The sequence below is a fragment of the Thamnophis sirtalis genome, unplaced genomic scaffold (genome assembly GCF_051295495.1).
Source record: "Thamnophis sirtalis isolate CommonGarterSnake01/CBP01778 unplaced genomic scaffold, rThaSir2_p1.2 scaffold_1, whole genome shotgun sequence".
Taxonomy (NCBI): domain Eukaryota; kingdom Metazoa; phylum Chordata; class Lepidosauria; order Squamata; family Natricidae; genus Thamnophis; species Thamnophis sirtalis.
The window spans coordinates 92,966,118-92,981,645 of NW_028261381.1; the positions used below are offsets into that span (position 1 = coordinate 92,966,118).

The 15,528-nt window shown below is 41.0% G+C and overlaps 1 protein-coding gene across 1 annotated transcript in view; it reads right to left on the reverse strand.

The window, feature by feature from the left end:
- SLC17A6 (solute carrier family 17 member 6) overlaps positions 1–13,290 on the reverse strand; it is a 54,904-nt gene extending 41,614 nt beyond the window's left edge. The window contains exons 1-3 of the mRNA XM_087718989.1: positions 12,326–13,290; positions 9,039–9,291; positions 6,655–6,773 (exon numbers count right to left, since the gene is read on the reverse strand). Of these exons, the coding sequence (XP_087575115.1) occupies positions 6,655–6,773; positions 9,039–9,291; positions 12,326–12,411 (458 nt within the window). The 5' untranslated portion in view covers positions 12,412–13,290. The remainder of the gene's footprint in view (positions 1–6,654; positions 6,774–9,038; positions 9,292–12,325) is intronic.
- Between the last annotated feature and the right edge of the window lie 2,238 nt (positions 13,291–15,528).

Here is a 15,528-nt window from a genome sequence, read left to right on the forward strand (position 1 = left end):
TCCAGTTTGAAACTCTTCCGCTTCTGTCTCAATGAACAAATTTAAAACCTACATGTAATCATAGCTAAGTGCCACATTACTATGCAGTGGTTTGCTCTCTATAGCTTTCAGATCTTTATTCACTCATCAGCGATCTTCACAGAACTCCATGTAAATGTATTTGGGCATGCCAACAAGACATTTTTCATATGCACAACATTAATATAAAATTATGAAGTTTTTATATTGACATGACTTATTTCTATTTAGGCAGGATAAGAATGGACTTATTATTAAAATTTAAAGATTACTACAAGTGTCCATAATTAAACGGATCGTTCACATTTAATACAATACATATTATGTAATAGTAGTTCTAGCATAAATACTCATCTATGTATAACTCATATATGAATAACATTTAATTCCCATCACGATCACTATATAACCCTTTTCACTAAAACTGAGTCACAAGGGCACGACAACAGCTCATTAATAGTATAATTGATTTCAAATGACATAACTGATTTATTGATGCATTGTAATTAAATATTTGCATTTCTAATCAGGTTTAAATTTAAGCTGCCCATTGTGATAAAGTATTTATTATTTTAAGAGAAACTTGGCTTACATAACTTTCAGCTTTCTATAATGTAGTTCTTTTTTTTAATTCAGTCAAACCTGTTACATAGTATTTTTTAAAAAAAAATCTAGATGCTTTGATCTTTTTTTGATATTGTCCATTTCATTCAATTTCTATCAACTACTATATTGTTTAAAAGGTTTGAAATCTATGAATTATAGTGCTGAGCCTGAGATCTTGAGTGACACTGAATTTAAATATTTTGCAGTCCTTACAAATAAAAGGCCTATCCTCTTTTCCTGTTTAATGAAAAAAAAGCACCATTCAAATTGTGTATGTTCTTTACTTGGGTGTGCACATTAAAAAAACATACATCAGATGTAAAACTGCTCTGATTCTCCCCAAACTGATGTAAGAGCAGCATTAGGCAACAATGAGAGTCTGTAGGTGCCTTAAATGACTGCTAGGATTTTATTGCCTCAAATAATTATCATTATTTTCCTATTAACCCGAGACTGAACAGGCTAATAAGACAGGTTCCGGAATGTATCTTACCCCATTGTGTTAGGTAAATAACATGGCATTATCCAAAAAGGCTGCAATTAGAGTAGAATTAAAAACCCTTTTGCTGTGTTTTTCTAGCAATACAAACCAGCTCTTTTGAAAAGCCATAGGAAGAAAATAGCCACGCCAGTCTGGCTTTGTCTGAAGCAGCGCTGCCAGCCGGCTCCCTCCCGAATGGATCATTTCTCTACTTCACTCTCATTTGCCTTGCCCAGTGAAGGCCTCTGGCCTTTGACATTGCACACTGCACATTATAGAGCAAAGGTATCACTATGGTTCTTTGTTCGTTGCACATCTACCTGAAATGGCCCTTAGAAAAAATACCCCAGTGACTCCATTATGTTTGCTTTGTAGGTACCTTGTTTCCCTGAAAATAAGACCTCCCCAAATAATAAACCCAATCAGGCTTTTGAGCGCATGGACTAAAATAAGCCCTCCCTGAAAATATTGCAACACAGCAGCAGCCATAAGGTAACCATACTTGCCACCTCCTACACCTCAAAAATAATAAGACCTCCCCGAAAATAAGGCCAAGCTTATTTTGGGGATCAAAAGAAAATAAGACACTGTCTTATTTTCAGGAAAACATGGTAGTCCTCAACTTACGACCAAAAACGGAACCCCAAATTTATGTTGCTAAGTGGGACATTTGTTAAGTGAATTTTGCCTCCTTTTACAAACTTTCTTGCCAAAGATGTTAAGTGAATCATTTCAGTTGTGGAGTTAGTAACATCGTTGTTAAGCAAATCTGGTTTCCCCATTGACTTTGCTTGTCAAAAGATCACAAAAGCTGATCACATGACCCTGGGACACTGCGACTGTCATCAATATGTGTCAGTTGCCCAAACATCACGTGACCAAGGGGATTCTGCAATGGTTGATCGTAAGCATGAAAAATGGTCATAAGTCACTTTTTTCCAGTCCTGTTGTATCTTTGGTCGTTAAACGAACTGTTGTAAGTCAAGGACTACCTGTACAAAGTTCCTACTATTTAAAAGGGCGGTCATCTCTACCAATGACATACCGGTAGTGTTTGATTTACAACAGTTTGCTTAGTGACCATTCAAAGTTACAACAGCACTGAAAAAAGTGGACTGATGACCATTTTTCACACTTATGACCAACCGTTGCAGAATTCCCTTGGTCACATGATGTTTGGGCAACTGACACATACTGATGACAGTTGTAGTGTCCCTGGAGTCATGTTAATCCCCTTTTGCGACCTTGTGACAAGCAAGGTCAATGGGGAAAACCAATTTAACAACTGCAATCATTCACTTAACAAATTTGGCAAGAAAATGGGGCATAACTCAACATATTTCCCACTTGGCATCATCAATTTTGGGCGCAATCGTGGTCGTTAGTTGAGGGCTGCCTGTATCAATTCGCTTATCCCAGCCCCATTGGTCTCTGGCTTACAGCTGCCTATTCAGCCGGCATACGCTGTTCTTACTACTGCTCTTCCGTCCGTGTCCCACCCTCCCCCGTTGCAGACTTAGGCGAAAGAGGAGAATTACACATTAAAAAAAAAAGCCAGGCCGCCTGGGATGCCCCGCTTTAAGCTTTCCTGAACCAGGCAAGAACGCGGTCGATTAAAAGCCCATCCTAGAAACAACATACACATATACTGCTGCCACCCGGAGGAACGTCGATACGGTACGATTCTCAGCTACCCCCCAGCGTCTTAGTAGGACTGCTGGGCAGCTCCTTTCCCCTCGCCTCGCTTCCCCACGTCCGTACTGCGCCACCAAAAGGCAGCCGGGGCAACGCTCCCTCACTGATCGCGTGCCAATCACGCAGGCTTCGCCCCTAAAGTTTTTAGTTTCTCCTCAGAGGAGCGAAGGGACCATCCGACTGGACAACCCACCAATAGGACAAGCGCTTTCCCGGCCCAACTGCCTCCGAGGGAAGGCGGCAAATAAGACGTTCTCCTTAGCAAACAGACAATCGGAGGTGGTGGTGGGAGGGGCTCATTTCGACGGCGAAATAGACTGCAGCACCGATCAATCAAGAATGCTTTGGCGATGCTGTTATGTCTGAACTACAAATATATCCTGATTTTTTAAAATTATTGTTGTTGTTTACAGTGCGGTATAGGGAAATAGCTCAGATCTGGGGACCTAATTAAATTATAGAGCAATTAACCCGATACACGCTTGTCTTTTGAATACAGTATCTTTCTTAATGTGGAAGGCCCAGGCTGTTGAATGGCGGCTCTCGTTGGTGAAATTAATAGAGAAAAATTCTATTCTCAAATCAAGATTTCCCGTATAGAAGTTCGTCCGGTCACCTGGGGCTTTCTCGCTGAAACAAAGGGTTCGAGCTATAAACATAGTCACATCCACGCTTAGAAAGACACCCATGAGTTATTTTAGATAATATGCCTGTCCACCATAAGAAATAGCAAGAAATAAGTCCGTCTGTCTTGAAAATTCAGTCGGATCATTGGGTCGCGTTAGCAAAAGAACTTAATTGTGATTTCTGAATACCTTGCAAGAATTTCTGCTATCAGCCTTTCAGGCAGATATATTGTAACCTTTCAGTTAGCACTGAAAACCTGAAAGTTTGTTTCCTTATCGTCACTTGGAGATTCACACTTACGTCAGACTTCAGATACAAAGGACAGATTGTTTGCTCTGGAAACGTTATCGCTCCATGGCTGAGGAGATTCTCAATCATCCAGGTCATGATTGTCTCCAGGGTGTTGTTTTCCCCCTCTCAAAAGTCAATTGGATTTTCTTGATGTTTTCTTTGAAAACGTTTCGCTTCTCATCCAAGAACTGAAGAAGCTTCTTGGATCGGAAGCAAAACGTCTTCAAACAAAAAACCAAGAAATTCCACTTGCCTTTTGGGGGGAAAATGTCTTTGAGTGATCACTGCACGCCGCAATGCATCCGTTTCTACCTGGTTACATCGCCTCCTTCGCCATGCCAAATCAACATGTCGCGTTTTCCGTTGGAATTAAAAATTTGCACCACTCCTAGGCTGTACCCTCATAACACGCCTCCCTTCTAAGTTTGCTTGATTAGGATTTTTTCACCTACCCAATTTTCTAGGCTGGCGCGATATACCGAACGATGGGATTCATCACGAGTTTAGTCTGTGAGTCAGGGCGTCGTGATAACGCCCCGTATGAACCTCCCACCCGAATGTGTGTGACCTTAGCAGACGTACCCATGGAAAGGGGTAAAAAAACGACCAGCAGGCGAAAGCTTCTTCGGCGTGGGCGCCAAGGAAACCACGACAGGCTCAGCTGACAATCGTGGGTTTCGCTTAACAGTTGAAGTGGTTTCCTTGTTAATGAAGCTCTCGGGTCTCAAGAGGGACTCCTGCCTGCAGTCTTAAGGGAGGACACTTTTTTTTTCTTTAGGAAAAGCTCGGTCCCCCGTGGCAGAGCCTTTTAGAAGCTCCCACTTGGCCTCCTCAAGAGCCGCCCTTCTCTGTCGGGCCCGAAGCTGGCGAAAGAGCGGCGCTAGGACCTTTGACTTTCCCCCTCCTTAATGAGCAGCGGGCAAGCGCGGCTCGGCAGCGGCTGAGCACGTTCTGAGCCCAGAATCCTCGCAGGATCTAATTAACAGGTAGCTTCGCTCCCTGGGTGCCTGAAACCTCTTGCCAGACACCATAGAAACGAAGCCTTAAGACCCCCGCGCCATCTGCGCGCTTTCCTTTCTTTCTGCAAAAAAAGAAAAACCCTCGGAAGTCACTTTCTCTTCCTCCTGGCTCATACAGAAGGCGGCTCATTCACTCTATTCGTTTAGCCATCAATAATACTGTAGCTGCTTTTTGATGGGGGAGAGAGAGAGGGGGGGGAGGGAGAGAAAGAGCCTCTTTTGTTCTTGTTGTTTTGAAAGCGGAGTTAATTAAGAATAAAAACACTCGAGCCAGCTTCAGTGATAGCCAGAAAGATCTACTAGGGTAATAAACCTGTGATAATAAAATAAAATAAAATAGAAGCACCCCTCTCTAAGCAACTTCTCATCAAGAGAAAATCCAGGTAGAGAGAGACAGGTGAAATGGTCCAACAAGCAAAGATGCGTTAAACATAAAGCCCTATTCGATAATCAGCCGCAAAAGCAGCGATAATATGTCATGTAGAACCAAACGGGGAGCAATTTATTTTTATATTTGGATTATACATCTCTATTCGAATAATAGTAACAGTAGCAACATTTAAGAAGAGCTGGTCGTTTGAAAACGAGGCAAACCAAGCCAGCCCATTCTGGGCCGGCCTCTAGAGACGGTCGATACCGCGGTATTTTAAGCCACGCCTTCTCCCTCTCTAAATAAAAAACAAAACAAAACCTTTCCCAACAATATAAATCGTTGGTCTGAATCGGATTAGAGAACGTGGCACAGAAAACCCCTGGATTAAAATGCGGGAACACCGTAAGGGTGACCTTTCAAGAATGAAACTAAAGGCCGCCCGGTGACTTGAAGCAGAGCCAAACTAACGGGTTCAGGCAGTGGTGTATTAATCATTAAGCAGACTAAGCACGTGCTTAGGGCACCAGGCCCAAAGGGGGCACCACAAAATTGAGAAAGAAAAAAAAACTGTGAAGATTTGTGCAATATGTACAAAGGAGGGGGGCACCAAGATTTGTCAGTGCTTAGGACACTAGTGAGCCTTAATCCGCCCTGGGCTCAGGAATGGAAACGTACAGCGTATAGCTTACTTGGGAACGATCCCATCGAATAAAATGGTACATTTAGGCCACCCGCCATTAAAGACCAGAGAACAGGATACCTGCGCTTTGAATTGTTCAACAGAAGAGGGAATTTCAAACAGTGGCCGACTAGCCTGAGCAATTTAAATACTATTTTTTCTTTATATACTTTATTCATTAAACATGAAACTCAGCCAACTGAACATTCAAAAATGCATTACAAATACCATTGACGGGTGCTAATGGTTGATACGATTTGCTGCCAGGGTCGTAGGAATCAACCAAGTACCTTCTTAAAATATAAGATGTTCCTATTATTATTATTATTATACAATTGTATCACAGCGGCCAGTTGTTTCGCCGGATTTGGCATTGGTTACTAGTCGGGCCCCACCCAGGGGCCTAGTTATTTATTATTATTATTATTATTATTATTATTATTATTATTATTATTATTATTATTATTATTATTATTATTATTATTATTATTATTATTATTATTATTATTCAGAGGGGAGAAATCCCGTCCTCGTTTTGTACTGGTTTCCCGATTTCTCTTGACAGCGTACAGTTAGGGAGAAGCGAAGGTCCTTCAGGAAAGCAGCGGAGACTCAACTTGTTTGCTTCTTTCTTCTCGCAAGGAACGCTGCGAGACATTTTGCCCCTCCCCCTGTGCGCAATGTAGAACCGGCGAAGAAGCCCAAGTATGCACCCTGCGAGGTTGCGCACCAGTCGTGGGGAGGGGGGATTATTAGCTCCCTCCTCCTCTTTCCCCCCAAAAACCACACAGTGTGTTGCGAGCAAGGCTACCTTGACTTCCACGTCACAGCCGGAGAAGAGATAGATGTTGGCTGCTGCTCTTACCTGTTAGCTGCCAGCCTAGATGAAATATAGCCCCCGGGGATCTGCGTGACTATATATCCCCAGAAAAAAGAGCCGTGGATCATGCCAACTGTTTCTGGGTCCCAGTTGAACTTCGCTTTCTTCCAAAGGGATAAAGGAGAGAGAGGGGGGGGAGAGAAAGAGAGAGGGGATTGGTGGTGGTAAAGACAAACCAACGCGCTAAATCAAAACATTTCTAAAGAGAAGTTGGGGCGAGGCTGGAATCCACGGAATTACACTGTCCGTGGCTCTCTGTCGTAACCCCATGGCAGTTGTTGTCCCTTTATTCTGCTATACTCAACAAGTATCCCAAGTAATTTGTCTCTTTTTAATGATCGGGTTTCACCAGAAATAGAGTTAGGATAGGGTACTAAGAACCCCTCCCCGTGATTTTAATTGTAATTGATTCCTGTCTGTTGATTTATTTATTTGGTAACCTGCGGGGGGCGAAGGCATGGGTCTTTGTGACACATCCAATTCTGACTAGGCTGGCCGATAAACAAGACAAAAAAAAAAAAAAAAAAACCAACCCCAAAGCGGCTGTGATCCTCCGCTGGAAGGAAAGACCACACAAGGTTAGTTACACCAGCTGAGCAATCGCTCAGGTCTGAGCCAAAACCTTACGGCAGAGACTTGTCTTGCCATTTATTGACTCGGTTCTATTCTTGATGGATCGGGAGAGATCATTGGCGAATTTCAGCTATTACTCAACGTAATTATTCCCTGGAGAAAATGCTCGCTTGCATCAAGATTGCACCTTGATATTCCACACCTCAATCCCTGGGCTTCTCCTTCTACCACCCCAACGCTCTGAGGTTAGGGACCTCTTGCTATAGGTTATCTCATACCTCATATCTTAATGAAGGTTCCATCCCCGCCCGCCCCCCTTCGCTTTATGTATGTATGTATGTATGTATGTATGTATGTATGTATGTATGTATGTATGTATGTATGTATGTATGTATGTACGTACGTACGTATGTATAGAACTCTAAGGTTTCCCAACATTTTCCAGGCCTTTCGATGTTTCGTTTTTTTTGTGTGAATGAGTTTTCGTAATCATTATTTATTATCGACCTGAAAGAGTAGATGGGCCGGGGTAATAGCTACATCTTGTCCCACATCGATTTTAGAGGGGCGGGTCCCTAAGAGATTCAGGTGTCAGGTTTAGCCCCTAGGAAGGCTCTAATTCAAGTAAACGCGGGGGGAGGGGTGATTGCTAGCAGGGCCGCCCCTTTTACAAGGGTACGATCTGTCTTTCAATCCACAGGCGGTGCGATTCTGAGAAGTACAAAAGATAAAAAAATAAAAACTGGGTGGAAGTAACATTTTAACGACTGGAACTTCAATCAGCACTCCTAAATGGGGGAAGGAGCTGCAGTCTCATTTTACGGGAACAGACCGAGGTCTCCTTTGGATCGCGCTCGACCCTTGATGGCTTCATGGACCCGGCCATGCAGTTGAATGGCAATGGCCGAGTTGCGATTTATCATTTCCTTCTTCCAGACGTTTCGGTTGCCTTTTGTAATCTAGCCTATAGTCCTAGGGTTTCCTCATCTCCCCCCCCCACCCACTAAACACCCGCGGTTCCATTTTCCGATACCGTCCAAGCTTGGAAAGTGGATCTCTGTCCTTGAAGAAGAGAAAGGGCAAACCACCTTTATATCATTGCCAAAACAACGTGTCCACGAGGTCATCAGAAGCCGACCTGAGTTCGAGGGCGTTTTCCCTTTTCCCTTTTTCTTTTTCTTTTGGTCTTCTGCAGTAGAATTTGGAGGTTTAGTTGAGTATCTGGGAACGAAGACGGGGTTCTCAACAGTGACTTAAAAGATTGGGGTGTTCTGGGCTGAAGTCCAAACAGTCGCCTGGGAGGTTTTGTGGAAATAATAGGAAAAGGGGAGGGCTCCTACATTTGGTGCTTTTCGAGAGGAGAAAGAAGGGCGAGGTGATCAAAGGGGGGATGTGTTTATTTAATTCGGATCCGGGATCAGTCTGTCATTAACAGGTCAATCAACAAAAGCGAACCAATGTAAGGAAATGTCACTCACTGCTATGGGAAATGGCGGAGAGAGAGGGAGGGAGGGAGGGAGGGAAGGAGGGGCAACGGGTGAGTGGGAAGTAAAAGCAGGAAGAAGGAAATATCCCTTTCCCTCGCCACTCCGTAGGCACCCTTGTTTGACCTCTACTTTGCAACGCTTTGCATCTTGTTCTAAAGACCCGCCTCTTTTCCTCCAACATGGGAACAATTCAAACCACAACCTAAGGGGCGATAGGTAACAGCCTTGGCTTCCCAACATGGATGTCGGGAAAGACATTCGGGAATCATCTGTGCGCAGAGGGGAGGATTGTTCCTGGAACTCGCTCACCTCTTTGATGATTTTCCCTCCTCGGTGGATGGTGCTGTTGTTGACCATGTCCACAATAGCTACTCCAAGGTTACAGCGGATTCCAAAGGAAATGCAGAAACCCAGTCCGCTCATGATGGCGATGATATATCGCCGAGGTAACCCGAAGCAGGTGCAGTCGCACAAAGGCGGTTTTTTCGCGGGCACGTCCAGGGGCTTCCCATCTTCCGTCAACTCGATGTTGTCCTCGGGCTTCTGCTTTTTCTCAAGGACTCTGTCAAATCAGAGGAGAGAACTCAGTCAAGGGATCTACTTGCTTACCGGGAGGAGGTGGCGACTTAAATATACTATCTTTGAATTGTGTGCGGATATGTTGTGTGCTGGGGATTTACAGTTTGACGCAAAAAAAAAAAAATAGTCCTAATAACTATTGGTAATTCTAGGGTTTTTTTTTAAAGGGGGGAGCACCCAAACATGTACAAAGAGTATTTTCTTACTTGATCGATAAGCAATTAGTCCCTACATCCTAGAAATGTAATGAAGTGGGATTAAAATAAATCCTATTTTCTGTACTACTTCTTGAAGGGCATGGGAGTGGGTGGGAGAAAATGCGAATCCTGGCTAAGATTTCCCAAATAATTGGTAGCATTTCCAAGGAAGAAATTAAGGGCCTTAGAGGACCAGGACAGCCACGTTTTCTGTCCTCAAAAGCTAGGCTAACTGGATACTTTCCCCATCAGTTAGGAAGTCCAGAATTGTACCTATCTAACTGTGTATACTTCAAAGAAAACCAGTCAATGGCCTTTTAAACATTTAATTCCAATTTACTATTTCACGTTGTAAGGAGGCGCTAAGACGCACCTCCTTCTTCCACAGCTATAGAGATGGTCTTTGTTACCAAGCTCCAAGAAGACTTGGTCTTGCAGCTTCAATCGTTCTATAAATTGCATGGCAAACAGGAGAAGGAAGGATGAAAGCTTAGGTAAGGGAGCTTTCCCGGGAGAGAATCTTACTTGGGAGGGAGCTAATCTATACAATTGGCAGGTGTGTGGTTCTTTCAGATCTCAAAATGGCTGTCCGCCACTTTTCCATTGGAGAAAATCTTGCACCTGTGCATTTTCTGCAAATTAGTCTATCTGCCATTAGAATAAGATAGAAACCTATCCTGTCTATTAATAATGAAAGCTTCATCCCTTGAGTGAGTCTACTTGGCAATAATCCCCTTTGAGTTGAGTGAGACTTCCTCCAGGTGAGGGTATATTTATAGGATTGCAGCCTTAAGCAGGGTGGATTTTGTTTCCCCTCCATATTAGTGCTAAAATAAAAATAAATGGATGCTTTTAAAATTTTCTGGCTTTGATATGCAAAGTACTTTACACTGTATACATGGCAGTGACCCAAACACACAGTTGACACCCTTTCAAGTTGCATGCCTTTAAAATTTTTGTTATCTTCCCAACAAAGGCAACCAATACACTTTCAAGAAGAGAGAAACCATGGCTATTTGTTGGAAGCATTTCTCCCGACCCCACTTTCGTTTTGTGTAACTGACCATCTATGGCTGACATCAGTGTCTTTTAATAATTCAGAATAAGAGAGTAACAGCAATTCCTGGGAGAATTAGGACACTGAAGTTACCGTGGACAGAACAGAAGTTGTGAGCTTTTCTTAACAGCTTTTCTCTCAGCTAAGATTCACAGTCAATAGTAGCAGAAGAATCCCCCCTCTCCCCCGATCCTGAATCTATGATGAGAATCGAATTTCACAAAGTGTTCTGCTCTGGATTACAGTAGTAGAACTCAATAATCAAATAAACCATTCTATTTTAACCTGGCAAGCACAAACATCGGACAATGTTCGGGTTTTTGCAACAACTAAAACCTCTCCCAGTTGAGTTCTTGTGGGAGGAAATAACACAAAAATCTGTTCAAATAAAGAGCCTTATTAAAATCTCCTTTTTTAAAGATGAATAATTTCTATTCCAAATATGAAATTAAATATTCCAGGATAGTTTCATTTGATTTACTGCTGGGTAATCAGAAAGACACTATATACATTGCCAAAAAGAGTCATATTTGTGTAGGTGTGCCATTTAAAAATGTATACAGAGTTCATCCATGTTAAAATGACAACAAAATACTAAAATTGAATAATAATATTAATATAAACAAAACTTATTATCCTATTTATTTAAAGCAACTTAAATCATTGGTTACAGATGGAATATGTCTGTGATCTAGACCTTTCTTCCTTGCTGGACTGATAGTAGATTCAGCTCCCACACAGAAATTGTTACGTGCCTCTTGGATATTTATACCATTTAAACTCTGGATAGATAATAAGAATATTTTCAGTGCTGTAAAGGGTTAGAATTGCCGCAATGGAAGCTTTGCTAATTAAATGCTAACAGCTGACCTTTCTCTGCAGGTTTACCCCACCCTTTTGACCATCAAGAACTTTAAAAAAAATTCCTATGGAAAGATTAAGATCATAATAAGGTATATTCACATACACTGTAACTATATGACATTATGTTGAAATTACATTGATTTCTTTAATAGTCATAGATATCATTAATTGCTCTACAAAAGATTGGCCTCCTCTGCAGATAGATTTACATGTATGCATCACTATTTTGAGGACATTTTTCCTAGTCTCTCTTTTGAGCATGTTTAAATTAGAGAAAAGGCATTCATTTATCAATTATTTATGATCTGCATGTTTTTTGCTCATATAAAAAGATCATTCATGGGGGACTGATCAGTGCAGATCAAAACTCGTATTTATTCATTTTTTTATGGGAGAAGAGGAAAAGATGGGGGAAAGGTTTTCCTATTAGTGCTCAGTTGTATAAATGAAACTATTCCATTTCAAAGCATAAATTACCCTTCCCCCATATACATTTGTCTGAATAACAGTCTGGCATCTCAGAATTGAATTACCCGATTTTTAGGATTGGGATTCTTAAGGACACATCTCTGACTGAAAACCAAATTAATCCTCTTACAAACAAGTAGCAAGGTGTCACATATCCAAAGCATCCCTTCCTTCCTTCCTTCCTTCCTTCCTTCCTTCCTTCCTTCCTTCCTTCCTTCCTTCCTTCCTTCCTTCCTTCCTCCTTTCTTCTGAATTTAGAGTCCTCATTAACAATATCGAAGCATCACAATGAAAATAAACACATAGCTTTAGACATAGATCACGAATACAATAATTATCCTCTATGATAAGAAGTGGAAAAAAGAACCTCACTGTGGAAGCATCACATTATTCTCATTTTTTAAAAAAGAAAACACACAAAATTTTCTTACCTATAGATCTGACCGAGTGATTTCCCAGCAAGATTTTTCAGTTTCTCCTTCCCAGGAGTCAGAATCCTTTGTTTTACAGACTCCATTCCTGTAAAGATTTCAACTGTCTTTCACCAGGTTAACAAGGATGCCCTTACAAGCCTCGAAGATGGATCATATTGGTTCCATATTAAACTTTTTTCCATAAAAGAATGTTGCACATCCAGATAAAAGGACGAGTCAAAGTCTTCGTGCGGGTGTGTGTCTGAATGTGTGTAAGAGAAAGTGTGTGTGTGTGACAGAGGAGAGAGACACTGTAGATGTATATCTGTGGGTGAGGCGGAAAGAAACAGAGCCAGGAAGGGGGGAAAAAGGAAAAGATTGAGTGTCTACCTGAAGCCCATGGGTTTCTTAAAAGAACAGAAGTTGTGAGACTGAACTAAAAGGTCCTCTTAAAGATGAAGAATCCATTAGCAAAACGACAAGCAAAACCATTGGTATTTTGAAGGAGCTTTGATTGAAAGTCTAATGTAAGTATAATCCTCTACTGGTGTGGATTATTTTGCTGTGGTTGTGTATATAGAGGTAGAGATCGTCAAAGACAATAAATCCCATATGCATAGAATCCTTACCAGTGCTCACCTCACACCAGTTTGGGTGAATCCCTGATAACTGTGCTACATGCTCTGGCACAAAGGCAGCACTAGCATTTCATTATTTGTTTGCAATACATCAGCTACTTCCTCCAGGGCTGGAAAGAGTAAATTAAAGTCAATGTGGGAGGATCACACGTAGCGCAAATGGGTGACTCTTCTCTACTGTACGTCCTCTTCAATGTTCCCCCCTTGCCCTTAGAGATTTCAGCACCATCAACAGCGCCGTGTCAATACAATGTCCTCTAGATTGTTTTCAGCACCACGGAGAGCGCAATCGGAAGCTTTCCTCCACCATCAACGTTCTAGGGGAATTGGGCGGACTCATTACAGTGAAGTCAATGAAGAGTGGGTGCCATGGAAACCAAAAGGAGCCAGTCAAGACTCGCCATCTCCAGGTTTTCCAAGAGCAACACACTTTGCAAAGAAAATAGGGTTTTACGAGATGCTGGCAATTAATTTTAGGATTTCCATGTCTGACTCCATTTTTTTTTTGACGCATAGACTGACCCAGTTGCGCAGTGCAAACACCACCTAGCATTCCCATAGCTTTTGCTGCAGTAAAACAAAACTGTCAGAACACTTCTTGCCAAGAGAATATGCCCTTTTAGTTATGAAGCTGGACATCTAGGCAATCAAATCAGCAAATTAACCAACGCTTAGCAAATGTGTCTGCATCAATTTCTTTGGAAAGTGCCACAATATAGATTTTATACTATACAAAATGATGTTAAATGATATGTGCTTATTGCTGGAGATACAGAGTCCACAGCTGTGCGAAATCTATTTCAGACAGTTAGGAGAGGAATATAATCTGGGGAAGGTGTGAAGAGCATGGTGATTTGTCAGGCAGGAAATAAAAACCTATGTATTATTAATGCAGCTTGGTTGTCAATGGAACACAGTTTAAAATTATTAAATGTGAACTTTTGGTTAACACCTGTTTATTTCTTCACACAGCTTATCAGCTTGAATAACTGGCAGGTTTGTATTAAACATCTTACACTCTTATCTTCACATTTGTTTTTTGGTATTAAAATGTAGCCTGTTAAAATATTTTATAATTAATAAAAATCTCATCATTCCTCTTAATTTGTTGAATTCAAAGATGAGTAAAATAAAAATCTACTCACAATGACAGTTATACTCCTGAAGGCTCAGCTTTATTTCTTATTCATCCAACCATGGTTTTCTCTAATGTTTTCTTATAACAGTGATATAAGGGATTCGGCCTATCAGTTGGAAAATTTTGATATTGGAGATAATAAAGAAAGGGGTGTAATAAATGTAATTGGCCTTGTTGATGAGGTCTAAAGATACAGATTTTTTTCTGTGACAGAAAGATTTTACTAAGGATGCCCTCTGGTGGAAGGACAATGGTGTTTGGCAACATTCTCTCTGATTAATTTACAAGGATGCCTTTAATTCTGACAATTTTACCCTGTCTTTCTAAAATGGCATACACAATTACACTGAAACAGGAACTGTTTAATCAAAAGCAGTGGGGAAAGCTTTAAAGTTTTATGGATTATAGTTTGAAAGCAAATGATTTGTTTAATCTTATTTATTATCAGATGATTGTGACTTCAGATATTTCCTTAATTTGTATTTCCATCTTCCTCACTTAATTTGTAGTTAAGTGCCTGAATTTGGGGCTCTTTTGCCAAACTTAAAAATAATAAATCTCTGGATGCTGGAGAACATAATGTAGATTTTTTGTTTAAAATTTTTATTGTAGTGCAATTGCTCAGTCAAAAGAATATAAACTACTGCAATAGAACACAGTGGTTGAGAAAACAGAGTACTTCATGTCACTTGGTGATGCCAGCAAAATTATTTTTAAATGATTATATTAAAAAAAGATTGAAGCATTATCAGAATTGCCTTATGATTAATTGAGTCGCTATTAAGATTTTACAAAAATATAATAAATTGCTACACAACCACCGACCCAATGGGTCATCCTTTCAGAAATATTTCCTAACCTAAACAGAGAAAGAATGACTACAGGTGCATTGCTATTGTTTTGGTCTTAAGATTAGAAAAAAGGAAAGGCCATTTTATTAAAGAAAGAACATGCACAGCAAGACAAATAAAAATGCTTTTCATTTAACAAAAAACATTTTGATAACATCATTGGTGGTTGATCTGCCATTCTTTAAAATACTCTAATGCATGGTTGTCAAACCTGCGGTGTCATTGCCATCCTTTGACATTTTGCAATGGTTTTCTCTTTGTGGAGCTAGGGTGGCCTGAACATGACGCATCCCGCCCGCGGGCCACCAGTGTGACATTCTTGCACTAATATTTCATCTCTTTTTCCTCAGCTTAAAGTGACCATGCTGGAATTCCTGTTACTCCAGATAGCACATTTTCCATGATTTGTCCTTGCACTTTATGTATAGTGGGAGCAAAGCATATCTGTCTGCTGAAGATGGACATCTTCATCCTATGGTAAATTGAGTGTAAATCATGAAATCATGCCAATGTCATTTTTGAATGCAGTAATGTTTATCATCTGTGCACTGCTGTCACCTCTAGCCAATCCTATTTAGTCAGCAATCATCCCAT